This window comes from Lissotriton helveticus, chromosome 6, assembly GCF_964261635.1.
Source record: "Lissotriton helveticus chromosome 6, aLisHel1.1, whole genome shotgun sequence".
In the NCBI taxonomy this organism is placed as follows: Eukaryota; Metazoa; Chordata; class Amphibia; order Caudata; family Salamandridae; genus Lissotriton; species Lissotriton helveticus.
This window is the reverse complement of record NC_136067.1, coordinates 1496011410-1496029110: the sequence shown is the minus strand read 5'-3', so window position 1 is coordinate 1496029110 and position 17701 is coordinate 1496011410. Positions and strand designations below refer to the sequence as shown.

At 51.4% G+C, this 17701-nt stretch overlaps 1 protein-coding gene across 2 annotated transcripts in view; it reads right to left on the bottom strand.

Moving 5' to 3' along the window:
- USP34 (ubiquitin specific peptidase 34) overlaps positions 1-17701 on the bottom strand; it is a 2681755-nt gene that overhangs the window by 901257 nt on the left and 1762797 nt on the right. For both annotated transcript variants that reach the window (XM_078649291.1, XM_078649292.1), the window contains exons 59-60: positions 13713-13881; positions 13529-13603 (exon numbers count right to left, since the gene is read on the bottom strand). In XM_078649291.1, coding sequence (XP_078505417.1) covers positions 13529-13603; positions 13713-13881 — 244 coding nt within the window. The remainder of the gene's footprint in view (positions 1-13528; positions 13604-13712; positions 13882-17701) is intronic.

Genomic DNA, 17701 nt, shown 5'->3' with positions numbered 1-17701 from the left:
GCGCTCAGTACACAGCTAGCTCCTGTATTGGAGCGACTCTTCACCACGTTTACTGCGAGCGGGGCACTACCAGAGTCAATGCGCCTACCCACTCATTCCCAAAGCGGGCAAGGATCCCCAACACTGCGCGTCCTATCGCACAAGTTACTACTTGTGTAACGATATATCTGTAAGAGACATTAGTTAGTGATAGATTCCTTACCTTAGAATATCCCCAGGCGTCAGAATGGATCCGGAAAATTTCGCGTAGCAATACCCCTGTGCGCCAGCAGTCGTCGTCCGCGGCTCCGCGTCCGTCGTCGGCGTCGTTAGCGCCGGAATGACGTCGTCTGAGTACTTAGACGCCGCCCATGCGAGCTGACGTCAGTTCTGATACACAGCTTTTCCGCGCCAGATACGCAGAGCCATGATAGAACCAACACTGGTGCCATGAAACTAGGGCCCTGAAAGGGGATGACCTTAACCCTAGATATCGGTTCGCAGAACGGGGAGGATGGGTGGGTCGGTAAGGAATCTATCACTAACTAATGTCTCTTACAGATGCACAAGTTACTACTTGTGTAACGATATATCTGTAAGAGACATTAGTTAGTATTAGATTCCTTACCTTAGAATATCCCCAGGCGTCAGACTGGATCCGGAAATTTTTGCGTAGCAGTACCCTTGCGCGTCGGTAGGCATCGTCTGCGGCTCCGCGTCCGTCGTCGTGGGCGCCGTGATGACGTCGTCGGAGTACTTAGACGCCTCCTCCGCGTGCTGACGTCAGTTCTTAGACACAGCTTTTCGGCGCCAGAAACGCAGAGCCATGTTAAAAACCAACACTGGTGCCATTGAAACTAGGGCCCTGAAAGGGGACAACCCTAACCCTAGATATTGGTTCGCAGAACGGGGAGGATGGGTGGGTCGGTAAGGAATCTAATACTAACTAATGTCTCTTACAGATATATCGTCAAACAAGTAGTAACTTGTGCATCTGAAAGAGACACGTTAGTATTAGATTCCTTACCTTAGAATAGATACCCCTGCAATACCAACCCCGGTGGTGGGTCTGCGAACCAAAATCACACCAGAAAGCCCTGGAGGACGGAACGGCCAAAGAAGCCATCCCTCCGGACTTGGCTGTCCAGGCAGTAGTGTCTTGCAAACGTGTGCAGCGAGGCCCACGTAGCTGCCTGGCAAATGTCCTGCAAGGGCACTCCCCGGCCCAGGGCAGTGGTAGTCGCCGTGGCTCGGGTGGAATGAGCCCGTAATCCAACAGGGGGCTCCTTCCTAGCCAAGGAATAGCATGCCTGGATACACAAGATGATCCACTGGGAGATGGTCCTCTTGTGCACCGCTTTCCCCTTCTTCGCGCCCACGTAACCAACAAAGAGTTGGTCATCCACCCGGAACTGGCGTGTGCGATCCAAGTAGAATGAGAGCGCACGTTTTGGGTCCAGACGGTGGAGCCGCTCTTCCTCTTTAGAGGGGTGCGGTGGCGGGAAGAAGGTTGGCAAGGTGATAGACTGCCCGATGTGGTAGGCCGTGACAACCTTGGGCAGGAAAGAAGGTTTGGTACGCAGGACCACTTTGTCCGGATGGACAGAAAGGAAAGGTGGAGTACAAGAAAGGGCCTGGAGCTCACTCACTCACTCTCCTGGCAGAGGTGATGGCAACCAGGAAAGCAGTCTTCAAAGTCAGAAGGCGAAGAGGACAGTTGTGAAGTGGCTCAAAGGGAGCGCACATCAGAAATGTAAGAACTAGGTTCAAGTCCCACTAAGGCATCACAAACGGAACAGGAGGAAACGTGTGTGTGATGCCCTTAAGAAATCTGTTAACAATAGGGGACTTGAACAAAGAAGGTTGATCAGGCAGCCTGAGAAAGGCTGAAAGGGCAGAAGGGTAGCCCTTGATAGTGCCCAGAGCAGAGCCCTGCTGGGCAAGAGAAAGAAGGAAGAGAAGGACCTCAGAAAGAGGGGCATTGAGGGGATCCACAGCCTTTGCTGTGCACCATGCCACAAATCTGTTCCACCTGCAGGCGTATACCGACTTTGTGGAGGGACGCCTGGCTGCCAGAATGATGTTACAAACTTCAGGAGGCAAGTCAAATGGCCTCAACTGTCGCCGCTCAATCTCCAAGCATGGAGGTGGAGACTGGACAGGTTCGGGTGGAGGACCGTCCCCTGCTGCTGCGACAGAAGGTCCTCCTGAAGAGGCAGACGAACCGGGGGATCGACTGACAGACTGAGTAGCTCTGGATACCAGTACCTTCTCGCTCAGTCCGGAGCCACAAGGATGACTTGGGCCCGGTCGTGCTTGATCTTCTTCAGCACTCTGGGCAGAAGTGGTATAGGCGGAAAGGCGTACAACAGACCGCAACTCCACTCGCGACGAAAAGCGTCTCCGAGCGAGTGCCGCCTTGGAAATTGCAACGCGCAGAACTGATGACATTGCGCGTTCTCTTCTGTGGCGAATAGATCTCCCCACTGCTGAAAGAGGCCTTGCGCCACGTCGGTGTTCAGACGCCATTCGTGATCCATCATGCACCGACGGCTGAGTTCGTCCGCCCTGGCGTTCAGAGAACCTGCCAGGTGTTGAACCACGTCACGCCCTGATGTTCCAGCCACTGCCAGAGGCGCAGAGCCTCCTGGCATAGGGTCTGTAGGAGAGTGGGGTCTGCAATCCTATGGTCACCCCAGATTTTTGCTTTTTGCTTCACTGGTTTACGACTTTTCCTGGCTGTGGGCCTGCTAATCAGACCCACAGCCTAGCTGTTCTCTCTCTAAATTGACAACCATGTACTTTAGGTGCATTTACCAATTGGTACTGGGCCACCTTATCAGTCCCTGTACAGTATACCTTAGGTATCCAGGGCATAGGTGTACCCAGGGCCTACCAGGGGCTGAAGCATGTATTATGCCACCCCTGGCTGGCCATCTAAATCTGACACAACTGGCTGCATGACAGCTGGGGCAAGGTGGTGTAAACACCCTTTGCTGTAGATATAGTATACCTATATCTAACCCTAAAATGGACACATATATTCCTATCAGTCACTCCTATGGAAGGCCTTATCAATCCTGAAGGCAGAGTGCTTGGAATTATGTGAGATGGTGCTCTGGCATGAGCTGAGCCCGTTTGCAGCTTACGGAACCAAGTCCTAATAGCTGTTCCATGATAACGCTATACCTATACTCTTAAGTGCATTATCAACCTCGCGGTTAAATGCTAACTCTTGTATAACATTATCAAAACATGTCGAGTAAGGTGTCATACGATTTGGAATACTACCCCCTCGCCAATTCTGGCGACGGGGGTAGCATTCCACCCTTCTAGAGGGACACGACATGTACGTAACTGTGAACCCCGGTTAAAGTTAACTCGAGCCTCAGCATCACAAAATGGATGCTGCCACCACAGACACAAGTCTGACCTCCTGCTGCTGGGAGTCCTTCCAGCGAGGATGGCTTGGACAAAGGGTTTCCTGCCTTGGGAGGTGCTAGCACCACCCCAGACAGGATTTTGTGTATTGGGGAGGATAGGCCTGAAAGGAATGAGACATGCCTGGGGCACACAAGGTGCCCTGTGCATACACCGGTTCAAACCAGTTGCTGGGGCATCCCAGCCCCAGCTCTGGCGGGAAACCGGACAAAGGATAGGGGGTGTAGCCACCCCCCTTCCTGGTCCCACCCAGGGAAGAGACCTAGTCAGTAGTGCAGCCCCCTTTAGGAAAATAAAGGTAGGAGCTGGTCCCATTCCAAATTAGATTATTCTGAACTATTCAACAAGAAGAAACTCTGGCCTTCGAAGTTCTGCTCAACAGAAGACTGAAGAATCTCCCTTGTGGGCAAGGAGTGTCCACCCTGCAACTGCAGGCACCATCAAGCGTCCAGCGGCTTCCCTTTGTCGTCTTCCCTCGAGGATCCAGACTTCAGAGCCCGACGAGACCCGGATTCCCAGACTTCTCCGACCTCAACCTACATCTGCAGCACAGCTGAGATACGTGGGTGCGACGAGACACGTGGGACCGGCCATCTTGGAAGAAACTGCACTTCGCTTCCAGCACGACTCCCGAGGTAAACTCGACCAAGTGCTTTGGGGACTGAGAAGCCCCAGCCCCGAGCAGCCCCTGCACCGAAGATCAGCCCTCCAGCATCCACGAGATCTGCGTGGGGCCCTTCTCCTTGTTTGCTGCTCGACGCGTTGTCTGGTCACTTGCCGGCTGACTAGTGGCCTCCTAGACGACGAACCTTTGAATCTTTGCTGCTGGTCTGGTTTCTCCAGACTGGCCCTTGCTCCCTTCCAAAAGAGGGGCACCCTGAACTCTCCTAGTCCGCACCAGACATCTTTTCCCTTCACCGCGTGGGTTGCCTTTGCCAAGGCCTGTTGAGACCAATCCCGGATCCGACACCGCCGACAGCGAGAGCCTGCGTGGGACAGCTCGTGCCTCCATCCTGGTCGTCGAAGACACCTCCTGGTCCACGTGGCTACAGAGTCAAGCGTCCACTCTTCACCTGATCGCGACGACAGCACCTGGTTCCTTCCTGGTTCCACACCGGTCACTGGCTAGTGACTTTGAACAATGTCCCCTGTGCTTTCAGGTCCTCTTCTTCACCGATCCACCCTTGGAGCGCACCGGACATCTTCCTCCTGGTCGCCTGCAGCATCTTTTCTTTCAGGCTCCATTGACTTCAACGCGAGAACCCGACACACTTTGGCACCTATGCACCCGCAGCCCGTGGGTGAGGTAACGAGAGCATTTCGGTGCTCAAGGGTAGTCTAACTGTCCTAGTGTCCAATTCCACAGTCGTCGTTGTCCTAACTAGTCAGGATTGTCCGTACTTACCTTTTACTTGAACTGTACTGTCCATAGACGTTGTTACGCATCTCGCGTGTGAGTTCACACTCTGCACACGCGTTCCGTGGGCCTCCTATTACTTACCTGAAGTTAGTGTAGCGTGGTCCCATCGATCCTACAGCCTCAGGACAGCTCCATTCCCATTATCGACTTTCATAGTCCACTTACTTAGTATATGGTTTGTCGTGCCCCTAGGGCACCATTGTAATTTTGTGGAACTTGTAGTATTTTTCGTAAGAGTTTGTCATGTGCTTAGCCCTCTGACCTCAAAGAGTTCAGAGGTGTTGTTATTAATAAATATACTGTTTATTTTCATAACAACCTGTGTGGTGTCCTTTCATCTGGTATTCAAGGGGTTATATTGTGGTAAAACAGCTGGCTTCACATGCCAAAAGAGTTTAGCCTAAGACTGCTTTGTCCATGCTACCATTAGGATAGCTGGTCTATAAGGTTGACTTACAACCAATCACCATAAGGGTTGTTTGGACTGATACAAGGTGATCACTAGAACTAGTGAGCATCATATATCAGGCCTACTTCTCACAGGGTCCACGACCCCACCCAGCCCTGTTTGTTGCAATACCACATGGCGGTGGTGTTATCCGTGAACACCTGCACTACACTCCCCCGGACAGAGGGGAGGAATGCTTTCAGTGCTAGACGGACCGCCCGCAGCTCCAAAAAGTTGATATGGAGCCGGGACTCCGCCGGAGACCAGAGGCCTTTGATCTCCGCCTCCCCCATGTGGCCTCCCCAGCCCTGGAGGGACGTGTCCGTCACAACCACGTGCTCCGGGTGGGGTAGGGAGAGGGATCTGCCACTGACCCAATCGCGGTCCGTGAGCCACCACTGCAACTGTCTTGCAGTGCCCTCCGAGATCAAGACATGATCGGAGAGGTTGCCCTGATATTGGGCCCACTGAAACTTCAGGTCCCACTGCAGAGCCCGCATCCGCCACCGGGCGTGATGCACCAGGAGGATGCAGGAGGCCATCAGCCCCAGAAGCCGCAGCGTCAACCTGACCGAGACTCGGGATAAAGGCTGAAAGATCGGAATCAGAGCCTGAATATCCTGAACCAGCTGTTCGGGAGGATAAACCCGAAACTGCGTCTAGAACCGCTCCGATGAAGAGGAGCTTCTGAGAGGGACACAGGTGCGACTTCGGCACGTTGATGGAGAACCTCAGCAAGTGCAGGAGGTCGGCCGTAGTCTGTAGGTGGCTGACGACTGTCTGGGGTGAGCCCGCCTTCAACAACCAGTCATCGAGGTAGGGGAAGACTGGCACCCCTAACCTGCGCAGATGAGCTGCGACCACCGCCATCACCTTCGTGAACACCCGTGGGGCGCTTGTAAGGCCGAAGGGGAGCACGGTAAACTGAAAGTGCTCGTGGCCTACCGTGAACCGCAGGTAACGCCGGTGGGCCGGCAGGACGGGGAAGTGAAAATAAGCGTCCTGCAAGTCCAACGCTACCATCCAGTCTCCGGGGTCCAGGGCAGCTAAGACCTGAGCCAAAGTCAGCATCAGGAACTTCTCCTTCTGGAGGAAGCCGTTGACGTTCCGTAGGTCCAAGATAGGGCGTAGGCCCCCTTTGCCCTTCTTGGGTACCAGAAAGTAGTGGGAGTAACTACCACACCCTACTTCTGGCCCAGGAACGCGCTCGATGGCCCCCTTGGCCAAGAGGGCCGTGACTTCCTCTCGCAGAAGTTGCAAGTGATCCCCCGACACGCGGTGGAATTGCGGTGGCATGGCTGGAGGGGTCGCCTCAAAGGGGAGGGAGTAGCCCCTTCGGACGATTTGCAGCACCCACCTGTCCGACGTGACAGTGCGCCAGTGGAAGAGGTGATGGCGAACCCTGCCACCCACTGGCGTCACCTGGGCCTGAAAACACGGACTAGGAAGGTTTTGAGGCAGGTGCTGCGGGGGGAGGTGTGGACTGGCCGCGCCGTTGTCCCCGACCGCCGCTACGGCGGTTTCCACGGCCGCCACCGGGCTGTTGAACATTCTGCGGTGCGTGGCTGGCAGCTCGTGTGGGGGCGCCCCTTCCGTGCCCACGAAAGGAGCGAAAGGCACCCGATTGCTGGCGTATGGCCGAGAGGCCCAAGGACTTGGCCGTAGCCCTGGAGTCCTTAAAAGGCTTAAGCGCATGGTCTGCCTTGTCGCCAAAAAGGCGATGGCCATCGAACGGCATGTCCAGAAGAGTGGCCTGGACATCGGCCGAAAAGTTGGCGGTCCTCAACCAGGCATAGCGTCGAACCGCCTTCGTCGTTGCCATAGCCCTGCCCAGTGAGTCCGTGGTATCCAGCCCACACCGGATGGAATATCGCGCTGCATCTCGACCCTCCACAAGGGCTTGGGCGAGTTTAGCCCGGACCTCCTCCGGACATTGTGGCAGCACGTCCGCGACCGTGTCCCACAGGGTGTGGGTGTTGCGGCCCAAGAGGCATGCGGTATTGACAGACGGCAGTCCCAAACTGAGGGACGAGAACACCTTCTTCCCGAACTGTTCGTACCTCTTGGATTCCCGATCGGGCGGAGCCGTCGGGAATGCGGTCTGGGAAGTAGATGCCTGGATGACCAGGCTCTCAGGGGTGGGATGGGTGGACAAAAAGCAAGGGTCGCCCGGGGCCGGGCGGTAGCGTCTGGCCACGTTCCTATCCACAGGCGGACCTGTGGCAGCAGAGGCTCACTGGAGCTTGCCTGCGGTTTAAGGACCTCAGTGAGGAGGTTAGTCCTCACGGATGCGACGGGGAGCTCAAGGTTTAAGGCCTTGGCCGCCCTCGTCAACACTACACTGTAAGCAGCCCCCTCCTCCGTAGCCACGGTGGGAGGGGAGACAAATCCAGTGGCGTAGTGTCAATACCACTGGCCTCCCCAAGCTCATATGTCCAGTCCTCTTGAGACTGGTACTCCTGTGCCAGAGGGTCCGCAGACCCCTCCCAATCACCCTCGTCACCCGTCTCCTGTAGAACAGGGTCAACTGACGGGGCCTCCTCATGGAAATAAAAATCTCCAAAGGCCGTCGGGGGCGACACCCGCGGGGCCGGCGCCGGTGAGGTCGACCGGCGACGACCCGGATCCGGAAGCGGATCCGGTGAGGTCCTGCGGCGCTGGGACTGAAGTCGCCGGCGGCCGAAGCTCCCGACGGCGTTGGGGCCAAAACACCCGACCCGCTAGGGCCTCCAGCCGGAGCCGTTGGGCCTGGAGGCGCCACGGGACCCGGCGGAGAAGGGAGGGACCTCATGGCCATGAGGTACCGCTCGATCTCCTCCGGCGTCGCGTCATGCCCAGGGACCCGAAGGTGTGGGGCAGACGGCGACGCCTGCGACTCCGTCGGAGCCGCGTGGGTGGGGTCACCCGAACCCCCGGCCGCATCGTGCGAGCGTCGGGGTGAGTCGGAGGAACGATGACGTCTCTCCGACCTCTCATGCCTCTTACCTGAGGACTTGGATCCTGACGACAGATGTCCACTTCCGGAGCTGCGAGGACTCCGACCCCGCGACCGGTCCCTAGCCCTCATGTGGGACCGGGACCGGGACCTGGAGCGGCGCGGGGCCGACTGCCGGAGCTCGAGCCGCTTGCGAGCCGCTTGCGGGACCGCTCCCGCCTAGCCTTCGACGTCAGTGCCCAGCAGTCGGAGCAGGTGCGGTCGTCGTGGTCGAGGCCTAAACACTTCAGGCACCGGCGATTGGGGTCGGTAACCGACATCAGTCGGTCGCACTTGGAACAGGGTTTAAACCCGGGCATCCCTACCGGCACCGTCGGAGTCGAAGACTCGAAAGGAGAAATGATCAAAAGATCAAAAAATTTTAGTCAAAAAATGACTACGGGGTAGCTAGCTGGCGCGGAAAAAAGAAGAACTGACGTCAGCGCGCATGGGCGGCGTCTAAGTACTCCGACGATGTCATTCCGGCGCTAACGACGCCGACCACGGAGCCGCGGACGACGCCTGCCGGCGCGCAGGGGTATTGCTACGCAAAATTTTCCAGATCCAGTCTGACGCCTGGGGATATTCTAAGGTAAGGAATCTATCACTAACGTGTCTCTTTCAGATATCTGATTTCTCTTTTGAATGGAGACATAAATATTTTCAAGAGCTTTCTGGCTCACAGACTGGCTCCCTATGTTCAGGGATTAGTTGATCCTGACCAAGCCGGGTTTGTCTCGGAGCGTGGGTGTAATGAAAACATGAAACGGTTGTGCCATTTATTGGATAAGGTGAAGCTTACACAGGTGCTGGCCCTCCTTTTGTCAATTGATGCTGAAAATGCTTTTTACCGTGTTTACTGGCCCTACTCACATTTAGACCTTGAGGGTATGGGCTTCGGCCTGCAATTTCGTCAGTGGGTTCACTGCTGCTACACCTCCCCCGGAGCTAGGGTGCGAGTAAACAGAGTGATGTCCACACCTTGCGCCATTACCCGTGGGACCAGACACGGCTGTCCACTATCGCCCCTGCTCTTCGCTCTGTATATGGAGCCATATGTAGAGCAAATCTGTGGCAATCACCAAATCGCAGGCATCCAAATAGGTGGCAGGGAACACAAAATCAAGTTATACGTAGATCACATCTGATTCTAACCACCCCAAGCACTTCATTGGTGGAGCATCCGTTTTTTTAAGACCGACTAGCAAACATCTTCTATTCTTTATTTAACTATCCCTGATCTGGTGAATGCCCGCCTTATCTCCCAGTTTCCCTTTCGGTCGTTGGACCAGGGCCTATCATATTAGGCATACAGATCCACTCCATGCCTGCAGCCATGGCTGCCCACAATTATGGAGACCTCTTACCGACCACAAGATCTGATCTTACAAGATAGAAGGGCCATGGCCTTGCCTGGTTAGGATGAGTGTCAGAGGTCAAGATGACGCTTCTGGCCAAAATTCTTTATGTAACACAAACCCTTCCCCTAAAAGCCCCTCCATGAATGTTAGACAAGCTGCAATCCCTTATCTGGGAATTTTTTGGGGAGGTCAAGCATGGAAGAATGGTCAGGGCCCGCACAAATCGTACGTTAGCTGCTGAGAGTCCCGAACCTACAGTGCTAATATCAAGCCGCACAGTTACAACATATGGTAGAATGGTCCTGACCGTACATTGAAAAACATTGGTGTTTAAACTGCAAACGAATAGGAGATCTTTTGATGTAGATGGTCGTATGGACTTCCCACCGCTTAATCAGCTTATGGTCTCCCTGACACAGCATGCTGGCAATATTTGGCCGTCTCTCAATGGGTGATGCAGCCCTGGCTTCGTCCACATGCTAGCTGTGAGGTCACACTGCAGTAGGTTGACTTGGTATATGGTGCACACTTATTTAAGTTTCCGGTCCAGGGAAGACCTGGCTTGTCAGTTTAGGCTGGACTGTTCCCATGAGGAAGCGGGTCAAGACTGATTTCCATACGGCCGGGTCTGAACTGGGGTGTCAAATATATCTAAAGAATGATGATGGATTAAACCCAGATCTAATAGTGACTAGGGGTGAATGTCTGAAAAGTTTCAGCGCTCGATCCATCATCTCCTTGTGTAGACTTATTTAAATGTACCACCCTGCACTAATCTAGACAATCCTTATGGTGATTTAAGTGGTCTTAGACAACCTTAGAAAGCTCTTTAAGTGGTAGCTGTGGAGAGCAGCCTTCAACCTTAGTCCAGAAGGAGTGTTAAACAGCTTGTTTTACCAGATCTAATCATATAGTGTAGATTAAATGAAAAAGAGCCACACAGTGTATTTATAAAAATATGTCTAGTTATTATACAACACTCACTAACACATTGCTATCTCTCGTAACAGAAAATATCAACACAAATACACACAATACTTCAATTGTAAATAGGTAAGTAAGCACAATACACAATGGTCTCCAGGGGGGGAACAAACCATACACTAAGAAAGTGGTATGCAAATTGCGGTCGAAGTCGGGACTTTGACCAGGAGACTCAGAAGAGCTGGGACCTAAGGAACCACCAAAGGTAAGTATCAAGGTATCCCACAGAGGCTATGCGCAGAGTGGAAACACAACTGTGTACTCAATAGAAGTCAACTGGAGGGTCGCGGTTGCCGTTTTGAAGAACAACAACCCTTACCAGGGACCCTAAAGAAACCAGGTGGATGATGGAAGGTTGGAGAGTCACCCCACCAGTGGATACCCCATGAACCAGGATACCTACACCAGGGAAACCGGTTGCATATGTGCTAAGTGACACTGGATACCGCCATGAACCACAGTGGAGGACTTCAGAAAAGATGCAGCAGGCGCAGAATGTGCAAGAGTCCGGTGGAATCCAAGGGTGGATTCCCTGAAGAGAAGAACCTGTAAGCAGTGGGGACAGAGTCTATGCCACTCGAAAGTGACCAGGAGGCACAGAAGAGCAATGACCCCCAATGGCCGTAGATGCAGGAGTGATGACGGTGACCTTGTTGCTGCAGTTGTGAGGACCAGGTGACGCTGTGGAAGACAAGGAGGCGTTCACAAGCTGTCCCACGTCCGAAGTCGAGAACCAGGGGGTCGGTGTCCAACAAGAGCACCAACAAGCCTTGGCAGCAGCAACAGACGTGTAAAACATTGGGAGCTGCAATGTCCAAGAGACTCACCAAGTGCAGGAGAGTCCGAGCAGTTCCCGGGCAAGTAAGGGAGCCCACTGAAGCAAGAGAAGACCTTCGAGAGGACGCACGGGCCAAAGGCATAGAAGTCGCAAGAGGACCTCGAGTAGCTCACCAAAGATGAAGGCCTAAGGTGTAGAGGATGCGGTAAGGAAGAAGATCTTAGAAGAAGAGATGCTGGGGGATGGAGCTTCTTGTAGCCCAAAGATCTCCGGAGTGCAGAGCCAACAAGCATTGGCAATAGCATGTTGATGCGGTGCACAGGGGTTCGATCCCAGCAGTTCTGACGAGGGATACTGGCCCCAAAATTGCAGGGAGGACAGGTCAGGCCTCGAGGGACTTGTAGAATCACCACCTGAGTTGCTGAGCCTTTCGTAATCCGTGGGACATCAGGAGCAGCAGACCGGTCAGCTCCGTTGCGGTGCCTGCAGAGGCAGGGTAGTGACTCATTCACGCCAAGGGAGATTACTTTGGTTGCCTTGATGCTCACAGGTCTGTTGAAGATCCTGGATGAAGCACAGACAAAGACGATAAAGACGAATTGCAGAATAGCGAGACCAGAAGCAGAAGGAGTCTTCCTTGCTGCAGTCTCGGTTCCATGTGAAGTCTAAGTGTCCAGACGGTCGAACAGTGACATGGTTTCAGGCTTGAGTCATGTCCCACTACGTATCTGATGACCCACCCACAAGTAAGCCCATGTATACCCTAGGAAAGTGGTTAGGACGACTCCGGCACCCTCCCAGAGGAGGGGCAGGACCGAGGGGAGAATGCCCCCATGTCCTTTGTCCACTTTCGCACCAGAGCGGGCTACCAGAACTGATTCTAACTAGAGTATGCAAGGAGGACACCAGACGTGCCCTCCAAAGCAGTCTGGTGGTGCTGGCAAGCGCACCCACCCCAGCCCAATACACTAAGTCCTGTCTGAAGGGTGGCCACACCTCCCTGTGACAGGAGACCTTTTGTTCTACCTTCCCCTGCTCGAGCTCAGCTCAGCAGCAGGAGGGAAGATTAGTGTTTAGGGTCGGCAGCAGCACTAGCGTGCTGGCGGATCCTGGAAGGTTGTTACCAGGAGTAAGGGGGGCTTCCCAGAGGAGCCCCCCTGTGAATGGAATCATACCACCAACACCGGTAATGGCATTTGGTATGATTTCAACATGTTTGATACCAAACACGCCAAGGATAGGCCCAGTTACAATATAGTTAGCCATCGCATAATGACACATAGCCACTATATGTATAAAACTGGCAGACTGCACTTACAAAGCCTGGAGAATCTATTCCGGGGTTTGTAGGGGTGTCCAGGTCATGCAGGGGTTTCCTCACACATATAACCATGCACCCTGCCTTCAGGATTAAAAGGCCTGCCTTAGGGGTAACATAGGTTTTAAGTGCAGTTACCTCAGATATAAGGAAACGTATAACTTTCGTTAGTGGTGCCAGCACAAGCTAACACAGGCTGCAATGGCAAGCCTGTAGTCACAGTTTGAGTGGTCTCTCATGGGTGGCATAATACATGCTGCATCCCATGGGACACCCCTGGTGTACTCATGCCCTGGGTAACTTAGTACCATATACCAGGGATTTACAAGGGTACACCAGCAGCCAATTGTGGATGTACCAAAGTATTTACCAGGTCACATTTACGGAGGAAGCACAGTGGCTGAGGAACTGATTAGTAGGATCCCAGCCAGACTAGTCAAACAAACATACTGACACCAGCAAAAAGTGGGGGTCCCCATGAAAGTAGATCCTACTTTCCTACAACTACCCCCCGATATGACTAAGTGTTCACCCATACTACCACAAAAGAGCGCATTTGGGGCCTCATTTGTACCCCTGTAATTCCTTCGGGGTTTTCCTGGACTCTTTACACAGTGTATCTCTTTTTGGGATCACTATATAAAGAGCTAGCTTCCTACACCGGGACATCAGGATTAAAATGCCTCAACCTCCACGTTTGGGCCAGTAGCCCCTAAGTGCCCCGTGGACCTATGAAAGGGTTTTGGGCAGAGGTTTTAAGAACTAGCTCATAAAAATAATAATTATACTCAAACAGTATAGGAATTAACAAAAAATGTCACTTACATTTTCCGGGCCTTTAGTTCCCATGTAGAAATGCACCATTGTTGATATTGCTTGCAAAGACAGCAAAAACTGACTCTAAAAACAGACAAGCCTTGTATTACTTTTAAAATCTACAGCTATATTCACGAAAAGTGTTGTCATATACAGTATATGTATTTTCACGAACAGCATTTGTTTAATTTACCTCTTCTTCCCCCATTTTGGCAAACTCGTAAAGAAATGCAAAGTACTCCGTGAGGTGTTTGCTGTGAGGTTTGACACCATGCTCCATGATAGACAACAGAGTCTTTACAAAGCGGGTTACACAGGAGCGGCTGCCAATATCTTCCATTGGCCCATCTATGTCATCAGACCTGAAAGATTTAATTAAAAGATTTTATAAAACATTAAAACTGCAGATTGTCTTTTTCATTAAAATGTATTAAAACATTCCTCATTATTATTCTCCTGTAGATGTATCATAACTATAGGAAGCAGCTGCACAAGAAGTTACTTCCCAGATGCTGGGCAGGTTGCCTTAATTAAAACACAGTATTTTAAGGTTTTGTGGGGTTATACTAATCTGAACCTGCCAGGTAAGAACAAGTTACCTACCTTCAGTAATGCTTTATCTGTTAAAGGCTATCTAGCTGCAGATTCCTTACCTTTGAATATCCCCAAACTGGATTTTCGGGAAGTCCACCTGCGTGCCGGTAGGTGTAATCTTTTGGCATCCACGCGAATTATGCGGTACCTATACAGGTGCTACCTCAGCACGCTGATGTCAGTTACTTTCTCAACTTTCATGCCAGGAGCGTGAAGCCACGATGAGAACTGACCACTGCAATGGAAAAGACGAAGGCCCTAAAAAGGGGGTCTCTTATACCTGAACTGGTTCACAGAGCGTTGAGAGTGAGCGGGTAGGTCAGGCATCTGCGGCTAGATATAGAGTCTCTACCAAATAAAGCATTATTGCTCAACTAATAGAAACTTCTAGCCACAGATTCCTTACCTTTGAATAGATACCCAAGCAATACCACCCCAGAGGTAGGTCTGCTAACCTGATTAAACCAAAAAGCGAGCAGAACTGCTGACCTTGCGCATTCTCAGTAGTGGCAAACAGATCTAACCAAGGCTGTCCCCATTGTTGAAAGAGATCTTGCACCACCTCCAGATGGAGATACAATACGTGGTCCGCTAGGTATCTTAGGCTGAGCTTGTCCATGCTGGCGTTCAGAGATCCCAACGGATACTACACCACCAGGGATATGCCCTGACGTTCCCAGTCATGTCCAGATGCTCAGCGCCTCTTAACACAGAGTCCACAATCCCACCCTGCTCTGTTTGTTACAGTATCACACAGCAGTGGTGTTATCCATGGACACTTATGCTAGCCTTCCTTTGATCCAAGGAAGAAAGGCTTTTGATGCCAAGTGAATCACCTGAAGCGCCAACAGGCTTATAGGAGCTTGGACTCCGCTGGAGACCAGAGTCCTCTGATCTCCACCTCTCCCAGATGTTCACCCCAGCCCAGGAGAGACATATCTGTCACCACCATTAGATCTGGATATAGAAGGGAGAGAAGTCTGTCACTAACCCAACTGCAATTTTTTAGCCACCACTGCAGGTCTTTCCCTCTAAGATCTGGACCATGCTGGAGAGATTCCTCTGATGGTGCACCCACTTGGCCTTCAGGTGGCTATGAAAGGGGCGGAAGGCAGACTGGGGTTGACAAGAGGCCATAGACAAGCCCAAGGACCTGGCCATAGCCCTGCTGTCCTCGAAGCGCTCCAGTGCTGAATCCGCCTGGTCTCCAAAAAAGCAAGATACATGAAAGGGCATGTCCATGAGGGAAGCTTGGACATCCCCTGAAAAAACAGATGTTCTCAGCCAGGCATGGTGCTGCAAAGTCACAGACGATGAGATTGCTATACCCAGGGACTCGGCATCTGATGGAGAACTTTGCCTCATCTCTCCCATCAGCAACAGCCTGAGACAGAGTACGGCCCGGGCCTCCTCCGGGACCATAGGCAGCACTTGCTTAACCGAATCCCATAGTGTATGGGAATAACGGCCCAATAGGCATGCAAGGTTCACCTACCACAGTGCCAGGCTGGTGGAAGAGAACATTCTCTTACTGAAGGTGTCAAGCCATGGAGCAGGGATTCGGCTCCTACACAGAACAATGCATAGAGACTTGGAACCTCAGTGAATTAGGTTGTGCCAAAACTCACCTTAGTACCCAACATCCCCTACCAGAATAGCAACAGTGTATCATTGGCTCTTCCATAACACCAATGATTAGACAACCCAAAACATGGAACTTCGATTACCTCAGGCAATGTGGAACACATGAATACTTTCGTTATACTATCATACCAGTCCAAAACAGGGAGTAAAAGAAGACATGTGCAAGTTTGAAATATTTATTTCTAATGCCATGTTCTCATGCACAGTATCTTAGCTAATACAAGCAGACATATTATAAGCAACAAGATAATTAGCATAGTTTCTATTCCATAAAATACAAAGACAGATAACATGTTATAATGCTAAATGGAAACAGGTTTAAAATATACCTATATTTCACCCTCCCTAGTAGATATTTTATATCTACAGAAGGTCTCTTGGGATTACAAAGTCGGCCCCATACCTCTGGTACTAGCAGAAATGGATCACATCAGATTCAACACCAGCTCTCAGCATGCGAATGTTCTCCAAGTGTCTGATCATGCCTAGGCAGTGCATTATTAAACGCGCCCAAATCAGAGGTGGCCACAGCTGCATATGGGTTATGTCCAGAACGTGCGCTGATCAGTCCGAACAACCACCACTGTGTTGAAATACCCTTGAAGGCCTCAGCACTCACTGTTCAGACAAAGCTTACCAAGCAAGGCTGCTAATATAGAAAAACATATTATTCTTGGGTGAAGCAAAACACTCTGCTAGACTCTAAATGTTTATTATAATGTGTGTGTGTGTAATGCTGTGTGCAAAGGGCAGGAGAAAGGAAAAATGGTGTTTAAACTTCTAATAAGCTCATGTCAACCTAACACAGTGTGAATGTAAGGCTCAGCCCCACGACACCCTCCCTTGATCTGAGCACGGATAAGAAAGGGGCAAATTTGGAAAGCAGAGTTCAAGAACAATATTCAGAACCAAGTTAAAATTGGCACATGTGAAAAAACGGGAGCGAACTCTAAAAATAGAAAGTACTTCAAATCAAGCAATTGTATCCATGGGCATAGGGAAGTCAATAGGCCTGGGTGCAAAAAAATGAAGACGAGAGAAAAAAAAAAATCCGATGTCCAACATGTGACCTCGGCCCTGAAGAGAGAGAAGCCATAACCCATCTCACTCCAACTATGTATATGCAAAGTATGTCGCAACAGCCTCCAATAGGAAGTCATTGTTCTCATAGGGAAACATTTCAGCCATCCAATTCAGCAATGGGAATGAACACACATGTTCCTCAACAACCGGAGTCTCTAGCACCATCATAGGGCAACTCGGTGTTTCTTCAATGAGACTGCGTGCGAAGAAATCTTGCGCCGCTGCAAAAAAATTCCAACATCCCAGGATTCCATGCATCGCTGCAAAGGCCATAATCCCTCCTCCAGAACAAAGCAATTCATGAGCAACTAAGGGGCTCATCAGTTGATCATAATACGTGTTGGGAGACACCAAATCGCAGAGACACAAATCCAGGGCCCAGTCGAAATCGCAACTCAGGCAATGAAAGACAGGCTGGACGCATATAAAAAGGAAAATCGAAATGATAATCCATAAGCTGCACTCAATGTAGCAAGAGGCAGCGCTCTATAATATGCAAGCATTCGGTTGCGGAGCAGCAACAGCTGTGACAGATCTTCTCGCAACACAGGACGTGCATCCATTTCGAAATAAACAAAACAGAAGTACGCCTGCAACCAGAGCGAGCATTAAGGGAAATCCACCAAGCAGGATGGAAAAAACAATTAATGAAAAAATGCCGGGAACACACCAAATATAGTTTGAAAAGAAGTCACAAGGCCATTGCTAACAACTTTTAAAAAGTGAGCCAGCCCTGTGGTGGGGGACGCATTAAAGATAGTGTGAATTAATTCACCGAAATGCAAGGGGAAATCCGTATTTAATAAAGCATGCACTTCTGTGCGGGTGTTTGCCACGTGAAGGATAAATGTTTCACGAGCA